The sequence below is a fragment of the Brachyistius frenatus genome, unplaced genomic scaffold, assembly GCF_029030835.1.
Source record: "Brachyistius frenatus isolate BFR_SWC_R1_liver_20210118 unplaced genomic scaffold, ASM2903083v1 Contig_74, whole genome shotgun sequence".
Classification (NCBI taxonomy): domain Eukaryota; kingdom Metazoa; phylum Chordata; class Actinopteri; family Embiotocidae; genus Brachyistius; species Brachyistius frenatus.
Window position 1 is genome coordinate 2013989 of NW_027210673.1, and position 20980 is coordinate 2034968.

Here is a 20980-nt window from a genome sequence, read left to right on the forward strand (position 1 = left end):
CAGAAGGGGCTGCCGGGGGTGGGGTGGTGATGACCAGCATGATCAGCAGCAGAGCTTCTAACGCCACTCTCGACAGATTAAGGTTAGAAAAACAAGATTATCTGAAGTCCAGGTCAACATTTGTCCATTGATAAGTTAGTTTTAGGCCTTTACTGCCGTTTTGAGTTGTTGTCGAGATGTTCACTTCACGTCTCTGTGTCTCAGTCACACTGTGTGTGTGCCTGCCATGAAACACACAGACAGGAGATAGACAAAGTGCAACTGTTGAATACAGCAAAACATAGAGTTGAAATGAAACAAGTGCACAGAAACTAAGTAGATTGCATAATATTTTGTTTGTTTCGGAGGTCTCATTGGTAGGGAAAACTGTGCTCACACTAGGAGAAACATCTCATACCGGCACGGTAGTGGAAATGTTAAAGTTAGGGTTTAGAGTCATAGGATAATGTGAAGCCATCTGTCTGAAAGTTGAAACTGAACCAGAAGGGGACCTTTCACACGAGTCCAAATTTGAATTGCATTGAAATGATGTGGGGAATTTTAAACAGGCAGTACAATCCTCAAACAACTTGCTATTGAAGGAATTTTCAATGCAAGAGTGCGCAAACATTTTAGCAAGCCAATTTCGGTGACTGGTTGACACCAAGGGTGTACTTAGTTTTTCCACAGAGAAATTCTAGGTCTGTTGATATTTTCTTATGGAATAAATGATTTAGCTGATAAAGCTAATTTTCCTCGGGGTGTTGTTCAAGTATACCACCTTTATCTGTCAGCACAGTTTCAAAGAGGATTAAATGTTTGCTCGTTCAAATAATTTTGAAAAAGTCAGCAATTTTCATGGGATGCACTTACAGTAATTTTTCACATGACATGTTTTCAGCAGTGTTCAGTGCGAGTTTAGATTATATCTTGAATATAACACTTTCACCTGTGTTCAAAGGCACATGGTGAAAATAGGAAAACATAAACACTCGGTCTGATTTGTCTGAACTTCAATAAAGATTAGTCTCAGCTATTTAAGTCCCAGTGAAGTTTACTTGTGAACAATGTGTCTCATAAGGTACTTTGTTGGCTGTTTTTTTTTTTTAAAGGGCTCCGTCTGTGCCCAGCCCTGCCCTCTTGGCAAGTACGGCATCAACTGCAGCAAGGACTGCTCCTGTCGTAATGGCGGACTGTGCGACCACGTTACGGGACAGTGCCAATGTGCAGCTGGCTTCAGTGGACGCAGGTACGCAGCTGACACCTCTGGCACACGGACCGCTCAGTTATTATGCACAAAGCCTTTTGTGAAGTACTCTGTGCAAACTTTTGTACTCCTACTTTGAAAATAGGTCAGACAAACGCATGATTTATTGATATTAGTATTTAATGCAAAAGGATGGTTTCATGCAGACAGTTACACATTTACCACTCACTCATTGACCTATTCTCTTTGTTGATTCCTAAATGAGGCACAAACCTGGATGTTCTTTTAAAACATAAAGGAATTGCTGGAACAATCTCATGAGAAAGAGAAATAAGCATTTATAAATGCCCATTAGTCCATTTGACGGTGGATTGGAAGCTTTTAACAGGGGTGTTTATGATTAATTAATCTTGAACTTCATGCTGGCCAGCAAGGTTTCATGTCTTCAGCCTTCATCCTCATCCACTCCCAGCCTGTCCATTGATCTCACCATGGACTCCATGCTGTTTGGATTCTGCTCATTAATTATAAGTAATGGGTTTATATTAAGGCCTCATTGAAATCCACAGATCTTTTTAGTTTCCCATGCCTGCCAGAGCAGCCCAGAGCAGCTTGGGTTTATTAGTTCAGCTAAAGCAATTGTCTCTTGGATGGAAAAGCTTCCTTTACAAGACCTTTCCTTTACTTTATTATTTTGCAAAATTGCCCTCATTCATTTTGTCAGTGGCAGGTGAATTAACCTGCCAGGAATAATCTGAGACTGTGTTAGCCCCCACTCCTCTCCTGTCTAGTATAATAACACCATTCTCCCCAGACAAAACTATAGATGGGGTAATTTAAACATGAAACATAACTGGACCATTTTATAATGTAATTGAGCTATTTGTAATAGCTTTGTTAGACTCCTGAGACTCCACCAGGATTGTATAGTTAAGTCAGTATATTTAACTGAGGGATACTGGAGACATACTGAAGAGCTCACAGCATGGGCCTGATTTCCGGGGCTTCCCTGACTTGTACTTTTTAAAATTTGACCATGTCTGCCTTGAATTTATGAAAATATTTTCAAAGTAAATAATCATTATTTAAATGTTGAAATATGAAAAAACAAATACATATATGTGTGTTTTTCATTTATTAGAGTAGTAGCTAAAGTAAGAGCTTTATTTCTGTATACAATAGCCACAATTTTCAAACACTTGCAAACTCTATATTGTGCAAAATCACCACACATTTATTTTTGTGTTAGACTTTCAATATTAAAGTTACATGCGCACACTTTACAAAATAACATTACGGAAACATTTAATACATGTTTATAACAGACAGTAATGTGGTTTTAAGTATTTATTATTGTATATGTTAACATTTATAACTCTTTCTGTTGACACACATAAGTGGAGCCAGGTGTATAAACAGATAACAATGTTAGACTCCACCTATGAAGTTTGCCCTTTTATCTTCTTACATTTACCTGATCATGTAATAAACTATTTATTAAATGGTTACATTGCGCTTTTAAATGTGAAAAGCATTTTTCAAAATTGGTTTGCAGAAATTAAGGTAAGCATAATGTATCCAAAATTAAACGCTTCAGTTGTAATAATATGACTGTGCAAGCGACAATATCATCATTACTAATATAAAACAGACCTCACCTCCTTCATGTACTGTAATATTCCAAAATGACTTGTTCTGTTTGACTAATGGTTTAAAATCAAAACATTTTATATTTATGATGTAAAACAGAGAAAATAAGCAAGTTTTCAAACTGGAACAAAAGAAAGTTTGACACTTTTCCTCTATCATGACAGTTAGTTATCAAAATTGATTGTCTGTATTTCTAATCAACTAATTGATTAATTGCTGCAGCTACAATAGATACATTAATGTTGTACTTAATGTACAGGGCTGCTTTAATCTTTGTAACACCTGAATTTCATGTTACCAGTTTGACAAAAAAATTTTTTGGATGTACTTGACATTTTCAGAGTACCAATTTAAAGACAGTGTCATTACTCTGTAATTTTGCTCCAGATGTCAGGATGACTGTCCTGTGGGCACCTATGGTCCGCAGTGTAACCAGAGGTGTGAGTGTCAGAATGGAGCCAAGTGTCATCATATCAATGGAGCCTGTCTGTGCGAAACAGGCTTTAAAGGGCCTAATTGCCGAGAGAGATTCTGTCCCCCTGGCCTGTACGGCCTCATCTGTGACAAGTACTGCCCCTGTAATACCACTAACACCGTGAGGTAAGTGAGACATCAGTACAAGGCCACACACAGCTTGGACCAAGCCCTGAAGCAAATCCCCCTGTAGCTCCATATGAATAAAGGCTTCTGCAACTCAATTTTGCCTCATTTTAGCTCTAAGCCAGCACTCATTCTGAAGTCTGGACACCCCTCAGCCATGTCATCCAGTTAGCTTTTAATCGCGACCTTTGCTTCATTCATAATTTCTCAGCAGCATTCATAGTTAATGCAATGTTAATGGTCTGATTCCGGCAGGAGTTGGGTATCGGCCATAGAAGTCATTACAAAATGAAGGAGAAAAGGGACACCTCATCTATCTGAAACAAGCACGTAGACACATGGATGGATGAATTGCTGTTGGTGCAGACTTCACACTTTGATTCAGCTCAGGAATTAAGTGTTGATACTTTCAGGGCTAAACTTTCACCTCACTGTTTTCTCTTCCTGTTGTTGTCCCATATTTCTTTCACATTACGTTGTAGCTGCCATCCGCTTTCTGGTGAATGCACCTGCTCTGCAGGATGGACGGGGCTTTACTGTAATGAGACCTGCCCGCCTGGATACTACGGCATGGGATGCATGCTGTTTTGCAGCTGTTCCAACGGAGCTGATTGTCATCCTGTCACAGGTGCATGTATATGTGCCCCTGGATTCATGGTGAGTATCATGTACACTGCTATTCAGTTGTTCTTAGATCAGTGATCACTACCATGGTAATATTTCATTTTTATTCTAGATTTTATATGTTAAATGTTGTTATTTTTTATTTGAACTTGATCTTTACTTGGTCACGTAATCATCTCTGTTCCGAGAGCCAGAATGCCAAGATGGAAATACATTTATGTTACGTACACAGCCTGCACTTCCTTGATGAAAATAAGTAAATAAAAGAGGTGGAAAAGAATATTTTAAATACATTAAAACACATTAAAACCATCCCTTAATGACCATCATCCAGCATGTTGACACTTACATGTATATTAATTTTAATCACTGCTGTAATTACAGTGTCAGCATTACATAAATTTCTCATAAAACACTCACTGGTTAAATGTCATTGTAACTTGGCTCCTTGTTATCTTTGTTATAATTAAGAAATTCTGTAGTCTACTTAATAATGATTATATTTGGATATCTCATACTACCGGATGTGAAAAACTTCATCCTTCTTCTGTGTGAGCTGAAGTTGTGAAGGTTGCAGCTTTGATTTATATTTCATGCTATTTGTGGCTGTTGTAAAATGTTTGTGTCAGTGTGGTTGTAATGTTTTGGAAGCAATCCCAGTTTTACTTTAGAAGCTTTTGGTACACAGGCAGTCAAAAGCAAGGTGAGACGTTTTATCATTGCCTTATTATGGATGTGCTCTATTGCATCTCTAGAAATTCCCTCTTAATGATTCATTCTGAGGTACAAGTCTGTGCGGACATTAATAAGCAGTCGTGTGGCTTTCACAAACGCGGTTGATATGTCTTGATTGGTGGGATTGGAGAGAGCCAGCTTAGATTCAACTTCCTGGACCAATCGGGAGAAAATTGAATTTTTGACCTATATATGTTTCCGTTTTAGTCGGTTTTGTGGAGCTGCATTGTCCCCCTTTTACAACTGTCAAATTAGTTGGGCAACTTCAATCAGTTTTCCCATTGTATTTCTTCTCTCGCAATCTGAAGTTACAGAGCAACAGAGACCGAGAGGGTACATTTCTGCCAACATTACATTTCGACGGAAATTGCCTGTGTCTTACAGCGGGCCACTGTGGTGAATTGAGCTACGGAGCGGGGCCGCAGACTGTGTCTTAATTTGCTCCACCTGTTCTCTTTGGCGGCTGCTGGGAAGGGCTGCCAGATCCATTAAACAGACCTAGAGGGCAGAAGCTGGATAGAAAAGGAGGCAGTCAGATGGGAACAGACACACCTCATATGGAGGATTGGTGTGTTTGTGTGTGTAGAAGGGGGGTGAGCACTCAGTGTAGTTTTTTTTGTACTTTTAACAAAGCTGCTGCTGTGCAAACAACACAGACACTTTGTTAGAAAGGTAGAGGTGTGTAACTGCTACCTGTGTGTCACACGCATGTCGCATGATTATTATCAAGTGGAGCTTTTAAAATGTGGTCGATGATGGCGTTGAGGCTATGATTGCTGGTGAAGTCACGTCCCCCGGGGACAGCTGATAAGACTAAGCCTCCCCACTGCATCTTTGTTCTGGAGTCCCATCGGGGGGCAAACCAAGCAAAATGTTGGAGCAGACTGAGCACCTGCACGCTTGATTTAGCTCTAGTAATTGGACATGCTCTTTTTGACTGGGACAAAGTGATTACTTGTTACCTATTCAGGCATTGTCCCTTGCAATCTGTAGGATGTGCACTCTGTACCATTTCTCCTCCATGTCTACTGTTTCTGCAGATTCTGTTGATACCGCTGTATCTGGAATATGAATGCATTAGAAATGGATTCCAGTCTGCCTTTGTAGGTGGCAAAAACAAATCATTTTCCTATCTCTCAGGGCTTACTAGCCTCATCAAAAGGTTCAGGGGTTCATTTTCTGTCGTGCTGCATGAATTTTAAACTGCAGTCACTCATCCAGCAGTTAGATGAACTGTTAGGAGAGAGACTGATTGGTAATTAGTGGTGCCATTTGCATCTAGTCTCAATGGGTACCAGCCTGATCAATGTTGTGTCAGCTAGTGGCTTTCTGGAAAAAAATGCACTCCAATTACATTAAGAGACTAATAGGTATGAATTTAGTGCCTTGGCCAAGGACGACCTGGCTGCCTCTCAACGGATCAGGTCTGGTTGCCGCTTCCGTGGGCTGCGTAGTTATGTAAGGTCCTGCTGCTCCCGTGCAATGGACTGACAGCCCGTGTATTAATAATGACTCTCCACATACAGACTTCTATCCTTCCCAGCTCAGAAGGAATATGAATCAGTCAACTAATGAGAGAGCTGCCTTTCCCCTCTCGAGAGCAGACCAACCACTGGTCTCCGCACCATGAGGGTGAATCCAAGTGGAATTCGACGCAGCCAAGGATGCAGCAAAATCCATGTGGTCATTTGTGGCTGCATGACGTTTTATCCATGAGTCCAGTCACCAGTAAATTGCCTTGCCCCCCACCCCACCCCCCCACCCCTCCGCCCGCCCGCCCGCCCGCCTGCCTGCCTGCCCTTCCCCATCTGCTCGTCCCCCGGCTGGTCGAACTTCTCTCTGCACTTAACAACTGTAACTGAACTGCTATTGTTAGCAGTCTTGAAGCTGTCATTTTCAGCAGAACAAAGGTTATTGCAACCGATTGATAAAAATTTCATTCACAGACAGGCGCTTTTATGTGGCGCACGGGGAGGAGAGATGTTTTAAGATGTGTGTTCTGCCCCTGGCGTCCACGGGCACATCTCCTCCTGCCTCCTGTTTAAACTGAGTTCAAAATGATAATGAGAGCAGTGAGCAGCCAGCAGTCCCTCAGCGCTCTGGTGAGCGAAGCAAGAGCCACTCAGGACTCCTTTGGGCCTCTAATTGGAACTCTAAATCATTGTGTCACCTGTCACTCAAGGAAGAGTTTGAAAAGGATGGTATGGGAACACATAGACTGGCTGTGATCTCCAGCTGGGGGAGGGACAACACAAGTGGTGGGCTGTGCTCAGCCTTTAAAGTAGGGAGATTCTAATGACAGCAAGCTGCAGAGGACATACAGTGGAAGGAGTGGACCATGTCCTTTACCGGAAAGTTTGCGCTACGGCACTAAAAACCAGCACTGCTGCCGATCTCCTATTGGTGTTGTAATTAATACAAGAGTGACAGTCATCTGGAGTCAGGGTTGCCTCTGGGATCTTATTTTCTGCTGTCCATCCACTTCACTGTGGCATTTATTTATTTGGGTTTTACTTCCTTGTCTGCCTAGTCTGGCATTGACCAAATCCATGTGTTGTCACCACTGACAGCTCCCACTGTTGGCCTGATGATGAGGATGTAGACAATCATATGACTCCTCCGATACACATCACTATGAGCTTTACAATATACACTTCAGATTTATCTTTTGTGCAGGCAGGATCAGTAGCCGTCGCTAATTAGTGGACAAGTACATGATCCTCAAAACACTGTCAGTTGTCTTCCGTATAGGCCAATAAGAAAGCACTGAAAATGGGTGAGACTTTTGAGAAATAAGCCACTCCATCCAGAAATTGTGTCACTCATGGTGGTCTATCTCACTTGTCTATTACAAAATCACTTTGTTGTTCAGCCTAGGTTTTTAAGTTGAAAATTGTGCGTCGCCTGAGAGATGCAGACACACACCATGTTCTAAAAACAATGAGGACTTAGTTTATGTTGATTCGACCCACTCAGTAACACAGACAGCAGTTGGAGCTGTAGCAGTGACTGTGACACACAGCTAATAGAGCCAATGAAGAAATTCAAACTCTTTGTATCAAAAAACACAATTCTCTTTCATTGAGCCATAACTCAGTCAAATCTGAACACAACGACATCATAAAAAACATTTTCCCCAAAAATTCCCAAATGATATCATAATCTCCCATGTTCATTGGAAGTAAAAATACATCATCATAGACATCATAAGGAAAAAAAGGACACTTCTTATAACTCCAAGGTTTCTTCAGTGTCAAATTCATCCAGTGATAGTTGTCTGTACATCCGTGTGTACACTGCAAACATGAACTTCTAACTTCTAAGCATACTTTCAATGATGCCAGTTTGCCGTACTTTATATATGCTGTTTATACCCTACTGTTGTCTTGATTTTGTCTGAGTGGGGCTCACAGTGTTACATGTTGAGAAGGCTTTGCTTTACACAGTGTAACAGATACATCTTCCACCAGTCAATTTCACAAGGACCAAAACTTAATGTAACTCAAAGCCCCTCTCCTGACATTCATTTTACCTCTAAAAACTCAACTCCTGTCATCAAATTGCCTTTTCCCCCTAATGCCTTAAAGTGGCTTCGATGTAACCCTACACCTTTCACCTAGATTCAACATGAAGATGTTAACACGTTTGAAAACCTGCTTATAATTTACATTTATTTAGAACATAAATGGTTAAGGAAGTGAATATGTTTAGACAGAAGGGCAGATTTAGTCATTGTTTGGTTGGAGAAGGATGGGTGAAGAGTCTGGATTTCTGGGCTTTGGAGTCCTGCCAGTCTCTCGGCTGAAGAGGGAAGAGACTAAAGGACGAGAGAGAGCGAGAGAGATGTAGAGAGAAGTTGAGATATGGAGTGAAGCAGGGTAGCAAAAAGCTAAGCGCGGCTGGGAGCAGGCGCTGTCAGAATATATATCGAGTGCATAATTGGAAGCTAGGAAGCGATAGCTTGGGTTGATCAAGTGTGGTCCTTCCCCTTGAACTTAAGCTACTATCATAAATCTATTAAATTTTACAGTTGCTTTGCTCCTTCTCTGTTTACAGATATAGTATGACTGGTCTAAGATATGGAGAAAGGTGGTCAACCTTCTCTGTCTTTCTGTCTGCATCTGTTCAGACTATATTATTCCTATTTTAGGTCTGGCAGAGTGAGCAGTCATTGCCATGCTGATTCTTTGCCTCTTGACTTTGTATTGTTTCTTCCACAGGGTGAGGACTGCGCCACAGTGTGTCCTCCTGGTCTATTTGGACCGAGCTGTATGTCCACCTGCTCCTGCCATAATCATGCATCCTGCTCGCCCGTCGATGGTTTCTGCATCTGCAGGGAAGGTACTGAATAACTGACTAGTGGTAGAGGCTCACAGTCCTCCACATTATGGGATGTTAAACTCACTCCACTGTAATACTGTATGATCTGACAAGTCTGACTTTTAAAGGGATGAACATTTATGCACATATATATTGTACATATGGACTAAATCCTCTTGCATTCTGTGCTGTTGTTTTTTTTCCTGAACATACTATGTGACAAACAACTGCCAGCTGATCCCTGCCCTTCATTTATTCTGTTTAGTTTTCAGTTTAATGAATGATCCATCACTGGAGTGATAGTTCCTTGAGGGAAAATTTTGTGCCATCAGTCTGTCATAACTGTAAATGTGTGATTGGTGTTCTCACCTTTTTGGCTTGTACTTTAAAGCCCTCAGGTCATGAGGAGCTCAAATCGTTTTATTTTAGGGGACCTGAAGAGGTGACAAGTATTTCAGAAAAGAATTTGAAAACGAACAGGGAGCAGCCTGGGGAGTTGAGGTTCAGATTGCAGCTGTGCTAACACATTAGAGTTTAGCGTGTATATATTTAATATATCTGCTAAAAGCCCTGAACACAAACTACATCTCAGTCTGATGGGAGTGTCATTAGTTTTGCAGGTATTTGGTCATAAAAAAAGTATTGGTCAAACGGATATTATGATCTGATGATGACATTAGAGGAAAGGTTAAGGAATGTGTTTACCAATCAAATTAATTGACATTTCACTGAGGAACACAAATGCCAATTTTGGGGTGGCACTGGAGAAATTGTGGGAACAATGAATTCTGAGCATACTTTTGTATCAATCCATTGAGGATATATTGATCTGTATAAGCGAAAACTTTGACCTGGTAGGGCACCACAGAAAATATCGAATACTTGTTGAGACACTAAACACAAACAATGTCAACCTCCTGGTGGCTCTCAAGAAAGAGTCAGGAAATTACCAAAGTAAAAAGGTTTAGCCTCTGTTTACCACAAATAACAGTACAAAATTTCATATAAATCCATCCTATAGTTATTGAGCTATTTCACCTTCAACCAAAATGATTGATCATCTGACTAACAGACCAACATTGACAGCCTGCATGGCTGTTAATGTGGCTACAAAAATAAAATAAATGTTTTTGCTCTAAAACCCTGAATCATCCACCTTAAACTGAGATTTATCTTGAGGGTTCAAATCCAAGGTTAGGAGCCATTGTTGTAATAGGCTGTTACTTTGTTTGTTCCACTGTGTAAAATTGGAACCGTAATATAATGTAGCTGCATCTATAAAACTTTTCTTGAATAAAAGTATACAGTTTGATGTATTTCTGCTCTCTTCTACCCGAGGCTGGCAGGGTGTGGACTGCTCCATCCTCTGTTCCAGTGGTACCTGGGGTCTGGGCTGTAATCTGACGTGTTTATGTAGCAACAGAGCTGCGTGTGACCCAATAGATGGAATCTGTACTTGTTCTCCTGGGTGGAGGGGAGAGCACTGTCACGAGTCCTGTCCTGTAAGTCTGTCTTTTAACTGACAAAGTGCTGCAAACATCCTGTGGGTCTGGAAAGTTTTGGGTGTCATTGTGTCCATGTGTAGCATTTTAACCGTGAATTTTTATCATTGTCAGGACGGCACCTATGGGCTGGAGTGTCGTGAGCGCTGTGACTGTAGCCACGCTGACGGTTGTGACTCAGTGAGTGGCTACTGTCGCTGCTACCCAGGCTGGACAGGTTAGTGCTGCTTTTCCAAAAATCAGAAGAGGCTGAGATCCGGAGCAGAAATAACCTCTGAGATGATGAACTGTATTTGTTTTACATGCGAGTCATACACACTGATTTACCAAAACAGGAAAATATGCTGGGGAGCTTATGGTTTGTGTTGTACAGTATGTTTAGAGAATGTCTGAGCTGTGCTTTGTTAATTTAACATTCAATTTGTTTTGCCACTGAGCTGGTGGCGTAGCCGAATGAGAGATGTTGAGAATTTAGCTCAAAATTAATTATCTTGGCTGACGCACTGGATGCTGGTATACTGGTATGCAATCATGCTTATATTGCATCTATTATTGGTTACACCCCACGACTGAACTGACTCAACAGATAAATATTTGGCGACTGAATCAAATTATTGGCCCAGAATTCTCATGATTTTCAGAGACAGCCTATTATATTTGTAGTTTTGGTGCTGTTAATCATTTTAAGTTGCAGGTTATTGAAATCTGACTGTACCAAGTTCCATATTTATTCATCATCGGCTCTCCATTAGTTTCCCTCACGATAGAAATACTCTGTTTTACATAAACATATTTTGTCCGCTCTGTGTTTCTTGATATTTAAAGCATTTGCTTAGAGGGAAAGAGCAGGAGGTTGGAAAGTGTGAATGTCACAGCAAGGGTGACAGACATTATGCTCAAAAATGAAGCGTCGTATCTGAATGTCAAAGACAGGGGGCTAGCTGAGGACCTGGTCTCTGAGCTTGGGTAGAGGGGTGCAGTCAGGGAGGGAAAAGATTCAGCAGGAAAGGTCAAGCCTGTGAGCTCTCAGCAGCCCAGTCCATTCAGCCTCCTGAGCTTAGGGCATTTATTCTGGGAAACAATGTGGGTTTTATTATCTGCAGGAATGGAGCCGGCAAAACAGGACTCTCATGCTCTGAATCCTGCTCAGGTTGGGACCATCTGTCAGCCTTAATTGAGTCACCAGGGTGCAGAGCTGGGGGCAGCGTGCAGCCCAGTGGGTCGAACAAACCACATACATACTTGAATCGTAGAGGATTGACAATGGGCTCTCTGAAGGAAGGAGCACCTAGAGAGAACACTGTATGGGATTCGTCACTGGACCAAGTCAGGGACGGAAAAAAAAATGGCTATTTACAGAAACTCTAAAGATACTTTTTTCATCGTGTGTGCTATATCCAAAGATGGTACGGCATTCTACTTTGCTGTCAACTTGCTTTTGGTTTTATTGTGAGGTTTGCCTAAATTGTCAAGAAGCTTGACTGTAAGAATGTGTGCATGTAAGTGGCTAAGCTGTCTTTGACCCACGCAGTTGTTGCTGAACTGTCGTAAGCCTGACATCAGCCAAAAGAGATTTAAAAAAGGACCCTACTCGACACTGGATGCAGGGTCCTCATGCTAGTCTATGTTAAATAGGACTTTGCCTTTTATTTTTGAAGAGACTCTGGTCCATGTCATAGAGCAGGTAATGTGAGTGTGTGTTTACATGCACTGTGAGAGAGAGTTAAAAAGGGAGAGTGAGGTTTGCTTTGCTGGGCTCACTGTACAAATTGGATAGTGGGACCTCTGGCACTTCTCAGTGAAAAGCCTCCTTTGAAGAGACTTCAGTTCTGGCTTCTCTCACTCTTTCTTCTTCTCCCTCACTAGGCATCCAAAGCCCTCTGTTTGTCACCATTAGACTGAAAAATGTGATGCTCTGTCCGCATTCATTTTCTGACAGTAAAGGCAGTCACTGTTTTTTCTGCCTGGTCTAGCAGAACCTCAAACACACTTGCACAAGCCTTGCCCTCCTTTTGATGTCCATGGCTTGGCTTCTGACTAAATCAGTGCTACCATGCCCCCACCTCATCAGCACGAGCATTTTCTCTCCTTTACTCCTCCATGCTATCCCCAAGGTGCCGTTGTTACTGTATAACATTCATCCCCATAGTTTAGTCCAGGTTTAATTCAAAGGTACTGCACTAATGCTGCTTTAATGGCCACACAATTCTCAGATACTCTCATTCAAAGGAAATTTCAAATGAGGCTTCAAACTAAGGGCTGGTGCTTGAAAGGTTGCCGAGTTTGCAGGCATGTGTGCGACTCTTAAGTATGAGTGTGTGCAATTGCAGTGATATACGATGTATTCCAACCTGTGTGTATATATTATATGAAGAACAGAACATGTGACTTTTCCCCTTTTATCCCACTCTTTTTGAAGCGTGGGCATGGCTGAGAGAAAATGTGCTGCTTCGAGGGATGTGAGGGATGTACACTGAGAGTCCTGTATGGTTGTAGTGTTTTGCGTTTGTTGGTTTGGGCAGCACAAAACACACTGTGACATTCCAGACTGTGCTCTTGTAGCCTGAGTACTTCCCTTTAGCTCTGTACACTACCCCATCTCTGCTGAAAGAGAATGGGAGACAAGCTTGGCCCCTCTGGAGACCCAACCCTGTTAATCAACACAGTGCACTGGCAGGGAGCCCCAGTCAGATCAAAAATAAAATACATTTGGAAAGGAGAAACAGAGTGTGAAAGATGGGCTGAGCTAAAAAAAAAAAAAAAACACACACACGCACACATCCACACACATGCTGCAGCTGCTTTATTCAGGCCTGAAATCAATCGAAGATCCATGCTGGTTGAATACCCCTGCACAGATCTTGCATTGTAGATGTTGTCCTTAAATAATATGTTTTTACAGATGGCATGCGCTATTTAGACTGTTTCAGCATAGAAGTCTTCTGCCTTCTTAGTGTGCATTCACTGCATATTCGTCATGGTAATGTGCCTGCAGGAATCCACTGTGATAATGTGTGCCCACAAGGCTTCTGGGGACCCAACTGTTCAGTCAGCTGCTCCTGTCAGAATGGAGGATCCTGCTCTCCCGAGGATGGCACATGTGTGTGTGCACCTGGATACCGAGGGACCTCCTGCAAAAGAAGTGAGCCTTTTTCTCTTTCTCAAAGCAACCTCTTTTCATACAAACCTGTGAGAAATAACTGCACGACAATGAGAGCAGCAAAGTAACAAAGTCCAGCTCAGTACTGACCTTGCTTTGATCTTTGAAAAATTGTGAGCCGGATGAGGATGAGCACTTAGCTGTCGGTCATAACTGCTTTTGTGTAACCCCCCTCCCATCACAGCTATCACTTAATCACAGTGTCCCCTTCGGCTTCCCCACCAAGACATACAGACACATAAACACACGCTCCTCGCCCCCTTACACCGTCCTCAACAACTAACTCGCAGCGGGAGACTCTCAGTCCTCGCCTAAGGCTCATCAGAGGGCATGCTCACTGGGAGTGCTAGCTCTGCTTTCTGAATGGGATCTGTCTGAAGCCGCTCTCAAGTGATGAGCTCACTGATTGGGAGTGAAATTCACAGTCACAAACCTGTAAACATCAATTTGAGCGGAATGTAGCGAGAGACTGGAATAAACTGTGTGTGTGAGACAGAGAAAGAGAGACAAGGGAAATGATTACTCCTCCAAATTCAATATTTACACAGATAATTTACTCATCAGGTAAGAACCTTATGACTGCAGTTATTCTGCTTTTCCCATTGAAATTTTAATTGAAGGATTACATGCTTCTCCAGAGGCTGATAAAATTGTATCATACCTGGTGCTTTAAATACGATCAAAACCAACTGGGTAAACTTAACACTGCATGTCTGTCAAACTATAACTGAGGCTGTTTTGTCAGTTCCTAAAAGGTTTCTATTTTGGAAATACCCGATTGCCCTCTGAGAATAGGGATACTGGATCTTCCCCAAATCACTGACTATGAAAATAGCAACATAACACAGATTCCTAAGGCTTTCACAGTACTGAAATGAAAATATGTTTTATTGTAAACTGCAGCCTCTTATCCGAGTTGTACAGTTGATGGCCTTTGAATAAAATCATATAACCTTTACGCCACCTTTTTAATATCTCATGGTTCACATTCTTTCAATAAAATCTGCATTATTAACGCACGGTTGTGCATATCCACACACATATATACATCATCAGATGGCTCGAAGGATGTGACATTAAACAGACTTGCACGATTCTCTTAACTCTTTTACTATTCTATCTCTGGCTGCACATGAAATGGCAGTGATTATAATAAAGACTGACTTTTCTGCTTTCTTCCTCCCTTTGCTGTCTCTCCTGGTCTTTTCAGCTTTAATTCTTCCGGCCTTAATTTTTCTGTACTCCCTTGATCGTTCTTGTCATGCTTTGTTTCATTATCATATACCTCTTGTTCTGTCCAACACTGGCGACTGATTCCCTCTCCTCTCCCGACACACTTTGCCACCTGCAGTCTGCTCTCCGGGGTTCTACGGGCACCGCTGCAGCCAGTCGTGTCTGCATTGTGTGCACAGTACCGGGCCATGCCATCATGTCACAGGCCACTGTGAGTGCCTGTCTGGCTTCTCTGGCTCTCTGTGCAACCAAGGCAAGTAGCCTTCTATGTCCATTTGACCTTTTCCAGCTGTTTCACTTACTGTCAAGTTTGTTCACTGTGAAGTTGTAGGTTTTGCTACTGGAAAGCAGTGAGTACAATTTAAATGGTTAGGAAATAACAGTACTTATTAAAAAATAAATGTTGGATGAATTAAAATAAGAATGATACATTGGGAATTATTATTATATGGTGATGCTTATAATATCTCATAATAATTTAGGGTTCATTTATGTGTCCAAAAAACGTTTTCCTTCACTGTATTTGATGACACCTCTTCTTGCTGTTCTCACTGGCTCTAATGAGATCAACGGATGACCTGCTGCCTCTCCCTCTGACATCTTAGCCTTGAAACATTGAATAATGGCTATTATCAGTGCACCGCACACCAAAAAAAACCAGCCTTCAACAGAAGCCTGAAATTTGCTGAGATCCACTATTTCAGACAAAGAATACTTTAAATACATGTTGCTGCCCCTCTGCTGCCTAATTCTGCATGGAGAGCTGCATGTAAATTGCTTTTCACAAATACACAAAGACAAAGAAACGGCGCATGTGCACATCAGTTCTTCATGTTAAACTGAATTTCAAAGCAGCCTTTCTTGTGTGTATTGCCTTGGCGATGTTTTAATCACATAAGATGACCTTGTTGTAACGATGTTGTGAGAAAACATCTGAAACCATTTTGTCATCTGTGTCTTACTGTCTGGCCGTTCCTTGTTTTAGCTCGAGATATGTTTAAGATGTAAGAGTAATTTTAACATTTGTGTCTCTCTGAGCAAAACTCTATTTTAAAAGCAAGATATGTCAACACTTAAGGAGAATATTTTGACTTACCATGTAGTGCAATGACACCTGTGACAATGTGTTCTGAGAATTTTTCTGAGAATGAAGCTAAAAGAAAAACTACAGGAAACATACAAAGACACGAGTATCATGGTAGTTTTTTGTCTTATACTGTTCATCAGTTGAACTAAATTGTCACAGTTTAATATCAGCTCGTGTGTGACAAGTGATGTGACTGAAAGTTCTGTATTTTTCTTATCAGCAGTTCGTCGGTAAAAAAGTGCAGTAATAATCTTCTCTCCATCTCTGTTGAGAAAAGACACCTACGTACAAATGCACTGTGGATTTTTACTTCTAATAATTTACCATTTTCTTTATAAATTACAGAAAGGCAATGGGGAATTTTTTTAATTCTCTTTCATGGCTTTGAGCAATGTCTTATAAATAAAAGTTTAATAGCTGAGCTGAAGGAAGGGGGAAAAGTAAAAACGAGAGCCAGTCCTAATTTGTCTGGACTATAATTACTGGTGAGCAGGCGTTAGGAGATGAGGGACGAAGGTGGCCAGCAACATGCACATTCTCCTCTTGTTGAGCCCCATTGGCGTCCTCACTTGTCCTCTGTCCAGCACACAAAGTCCCTGCCTAATGATGCGCTCCTGGTGAGTTGAGGCTTCAATCCCCAGAAGCAGCAGTATGGGGGAGCCAACCTCATGGCTTAATGACAACCTGCTTGAAGGAGCTTGAAAGAGCTCTCAAGAAGAGGGGGAAAGCCAGTTGAAATGTAATCATTAAAATCACCCCACATGAAAATGAGGCAGACCCATCGCTTTCACAGCCAGTCACCTTATCAGATATTTCGAACGCTGGGCTATTCTCTTTATCTGAGACCTTTAATGTATCTTCTGGTGCTGCAGCTCCCTGATCCTGATGGTTAGATACACCTCAGTTCAATTTGTCCCATGGCCCAACAAGAAAATACAATGGGGGTTTCATTGGAAATGATATATTTTATTGAAGAGTGCCGGAGTGCATTGAAATATTAATTTCATAAAAAATGTATACAGTGGTCTGTGTACATGGTCTATTTTAATTCTGTGGCACATCAGTCATTCCACTGTAGTGAGTGGAAATAGGGCAGTTGTGCCACAGGAGGCAGTGATTGACTCCTCCTTTTGTCTAAACAGATCATTTCACTTCATGTCCACTCAAATTAAACAATATTATCCATTAGAGGAATATGTTTACCCAACCTCTCAGAGAATGACTTTGTATAAATGTGTTTACCGTAATGTGCCCAAGTTTATAATGCTAATGGATTTTACTCATCTTTGCATGTAAGTGAGAACACACAGATCAGGCTTGTTTTGTAAAGCGATGTACTGGGTTTTTTTCTTTTCTGTTGTGCAGTTTGTCCAAGTGGCAGGTACGGGAGGGCTTGCGCTGAGATCTGCCTCTGCACCAACAACGGCACCTGCAACCCCATCGATGGCTCCTGCCAATGCTTCCCGGGCTGGATTGGAGAGGATTGCTCTCAGGGTACGGCTGCTCCCCTTCATCCTGCCTTGAATTTGCTCATTTTCTCATATATACCCCTCTCATTGTCTGCCTCCACTCCAAATTTCTCTCTCACACTTACCTTCATACACATCAATCATGTTCATGACCCTACCCATTCCAAGAAGTACCCTCACCCCCAGCTGATGTAAAACACATAGCCTGCAAATGATTGTTGTAATACATTATGCTCTTTGATTTACAGCACTGTAAGCCAAAGATCATTAGCACAACTTTGAGCTGCCATGCCATAGGAAATTGATGTGTGTTTTTTAATTGTATTCACAACGTAAAGTAAAACAACATATGATCAGATAGAAGATCCAGATATTCAGCCTGATACCTTTGCCTGCTCATATACAATACAAGATATGGCCTTGTGGAGGGTAATGATCACAAAGTATAATGCCTGCTATTGTATGAATGTGTGGAGGATGTTTAGACATTTTCTCAGACATATGTGTTATGTGAATCATGTATGCATGCCTTGGATGTAGTGTATGCATGGGAGAGTGTGTGACCATGTGCTTGACTGTGTCTCTGGCGTCTGCAGCCTGTCCCTCTGGGCACTGGGGCCCTGATTGTCTCAACTTGTGTAACTGTCACAACGGAGCCCAGTGCAGTGCCTATGATGGGGAGTGCAGGTGCAGCCCAGGCTGGACCGGTCTCTACTGCACACAGCGTGAGTTTCTCCCATCCGGTTAACAGACAAACAGTGTCATCTACTGGCAGTCCAGTGGAACTGCAGCAGATGACGAGAGAAACGATATATTTTGTAGGACCACAGGGTAACTGGATGATATAAAGTTTTCGTTTAATGTTTTTCAAAGAGAGCCACATCAAAATAAAACTAATGGTCACTTCATTAATTTGCTTATAATACATTCCAGTCATTTACTCAGAGATAGCGCAGATCGTCAACTTCAGTCTGCTAATTTGAATTCCATTATCTATCACCCCAAGGCTTTATTCAGTATTGTTTGTGCATAGAAATGACATTTGTTTGAACTGTTTTTTTTTTTTTTTTTTAACCTTTTTCTCATACTTTGACTATTTCTCATTCTTTATTTCCACCTTGAGGTTATGTTAACATCATATCAGTATTTTCTGCTGAAGCAGGAAACATTTCATTTCCATTCATTCACATGGTCCCTTATTGTGTATGCAGCGGAGACATTGAACGGTATTGATTTTCCTGTTCTCTTGCAATATGACCTTGACTCTTTACGTTGTCTTCCTCTCTTTGTTTTCCCCACCCAAACATTTTATAAATCTCTGTCGCAGGCTGTCCTTCGGGCTTCTACGGCAGGGACTGCTCTGAAGTGTGCCGCTGCCAAAATGGCGCAGACTGTGACCACATCTCTGGCCAGTGTGCTTGCCGAACCGGCTTCATTGGGATGAGCTGTGAACAGAGTTGAGTACAGCCAGCACATTTTAGCTCTGATCAAAATTACCCAGCGGATGAGTGTGGTGATGTGTATGTGTTCTATAAACACTTAAGCTCTCGCTCTGTAAGTGCTTTAATTTTGATGGATATAGTAATTTGCCTCTCTGTTATTCAGAGTGTCCTGCTGGTACATTTGGATATGGTTGCCAGCAGCTGTGTGAGTGCCTGAACAATGCTACCTGCGACTATGTGACTGGAACGTGCTACTGCAGCCCCGGATATAAAGGCATCCGTTGTGATCAAGGTGAGGGGTGACTGAGATGGTTGAGGCTTGGTGGCGTTATAATCACTCAAACACAGATGTGTACACATTGCTCAAACAACCCACTATGTGTGTTTTCTCTGTAGCAGCTCTGATGATGGAGGAGCTGAACCCATACACCAAGATTAGTCCAGCACGAGGCTCGGAGCGCCAGTCAGCGGGGGCTGTCATGGGCATCATCTTTCTCCTCCTCATCATCATGGCCATGCTCAGTCTGTTTGTGTGGTACAGGCAGAGGCAGAGGGACAAGGGCCATGAGATCCAGCCCAGTGTGTCCTACTCTCAGGCAATGCACATCACCAACACTGACTATTCTCTGTCTGGTAAGATGTTACGTAGTCTACTCTCTAAACATTTGCCGACTATGACTAAATAGCTGTGCATTTATTCATCAATTACAGTACACAAATGCATCCTGTACAATAATTGAATTAATTTTAGGCTGAAAGTGGAGGCTATTCGTCTTATTTGTGATTGAAAACAAACAGATTACATAGATTGTATTGAAAATAGTGGTCCCAAAGTATAACTTCAATGCAGCAGAAGTGATTCGACATATAATTTCCATTAATGCCAACTGCATGAACAATAAAATAACACATAAACACCGCAGCTCTCTCACTTTTAGCCTGGGTTGTATCTAGTGCAACATGGCTCCACATGATAACAAGTAAAAAAGCAAGACTGTGAAAGATGCTGTGTTCTTAAATACAGACCTCTCATTATCGTTTAATTAGTCAAACATGTCTGTTTTCTTTTTTGATAGGCTTCATTTTTCCAGGTCTTTGGCTAAATTAAAATAAAAGTGCATCAAATGCACAGTATTTTTAATTATTTAACATTGTTATTGACCAGGGTCGTATTCGGTTTAGTCAGTGTCAGTATACTGTCGATTTAATTGAATTTGCAGGCAAAAACAAATATCGATGACAAAAATATGACATGCACAAACACATGCATGAAGCTTTTAAACCTTTTAAACCCTCAGAGTGTGGCAGCACTGTGGCGATGAGGACCAGCGCTCCTGAGATCACTCAGAGCCAGAACAGCAGCAGCAGTGGGCAGTGCTTCTCCAACCCCAGCTACCACACTGTGGCTCAGTGTAATGTCGTCTCAACCATTTCCAGCAACCTGGATGGCACTCTGACCCTCAAAGTATGGCCCTTCTCCATGTGTGTTCACACAACATTTTATTTTCTGATAATATACGACGGTACAAAAACAGCAGCATGTTGTGTTCTTCTTTTTGCAGTCGAGCACCCTGAAAGGCAGAAATGGCTCTGAGTGGAGGGCCTACTGCAACCTCAATGACCTAGGTCAGCCCTCCTCTCTCTTATCGCGACACACCACATACATCCTCAATTTGGACTTTGCACAATTGTCGATTGAAGGGCAAAGACGCATGTGTCATTAGTCCAGACCTTTTATTGGTTCTAGCCTGCTGTGAATGAAGATGAACCGGGGGTCTCTTGTTAGACATAACCTTTGCTCTGATTTTGATAAGATATGCGGGCGGGACAGGGAAAGCTGTGGTGCGAAGATGAATAGGGGTCACTGTGAGCTCATTAGTCCTCTTTCACTTCCCCAAGTGGCACATTTTTCTAGAATGGCTCACAATGGGTCAAACACTGCACTCTCAGGCTGTGAATTATAGAAAATTAA

The 20980-nt window shown here is 41.8% G+C and overlaps 1 protein-coding gene across 8 annotated transcripts in view; it reads left to right on the plus strand.

Annotated features, from left to right (window-relative positions):
• megf11 (multiple EGF-like-domains 11) overlaps positions 1-20980 on the plus strand; it is a 70172-nt gene that overhangs the window by 45096 nt on the left and 4096 nt on the right. For 4 of the 8 annotated variants that reach the window (XM_069708314.1, XM_069708320.1, XM_069708316.1 and 1 more), the window contains 15 exons: positions 1092-1228; positions 3224-3436; positions 3919-4093; positions 9016-9136; positions 10454-10617; positions 10732-10834; positions 13613-13759; positions 15129-15263; positions 17463-17591; positions 18163-18291; positions 18894-19022; positions 19172-19300; positions 19405-19641; positions 20307-20473; positions 20571-20634. In XM_069708314.1, coding sequence (XP_069564415.1) covers positions 1092-1228; positions 3224-3436; positions 3919-4093; positions 9016-9136; positions 10454-10617; positions 10732-10834; positions 13613-13759; positions 15129-15263; positions 17463-17591; positions 18163-18291; positions 18894-19022; positions 19172-19300; positions 19405-19641; positions 20307-20473; positions 20571-20634 — 2179 coding nt within the window. The remainder of the gene's footprint in view (positions 1-1091; positions 1229-3223; positions 3437-3918; positions 4094-9015; positions 9137-10453; positions 10618-10731; positions 10835-13612; positions 13760-15128; positions 15264-17462; positions 17592-18162; positions 18292-18893; positions 19023-19171; positions 19301-19404; positions 19642-20306; positions 20474-20570; positions 20635-20980) is intronic. The other 4 variants (XM_069708315.1, XM_069708317.1, XM_069708318.1 and 1 more) reach the window with 2 other exon arrangements.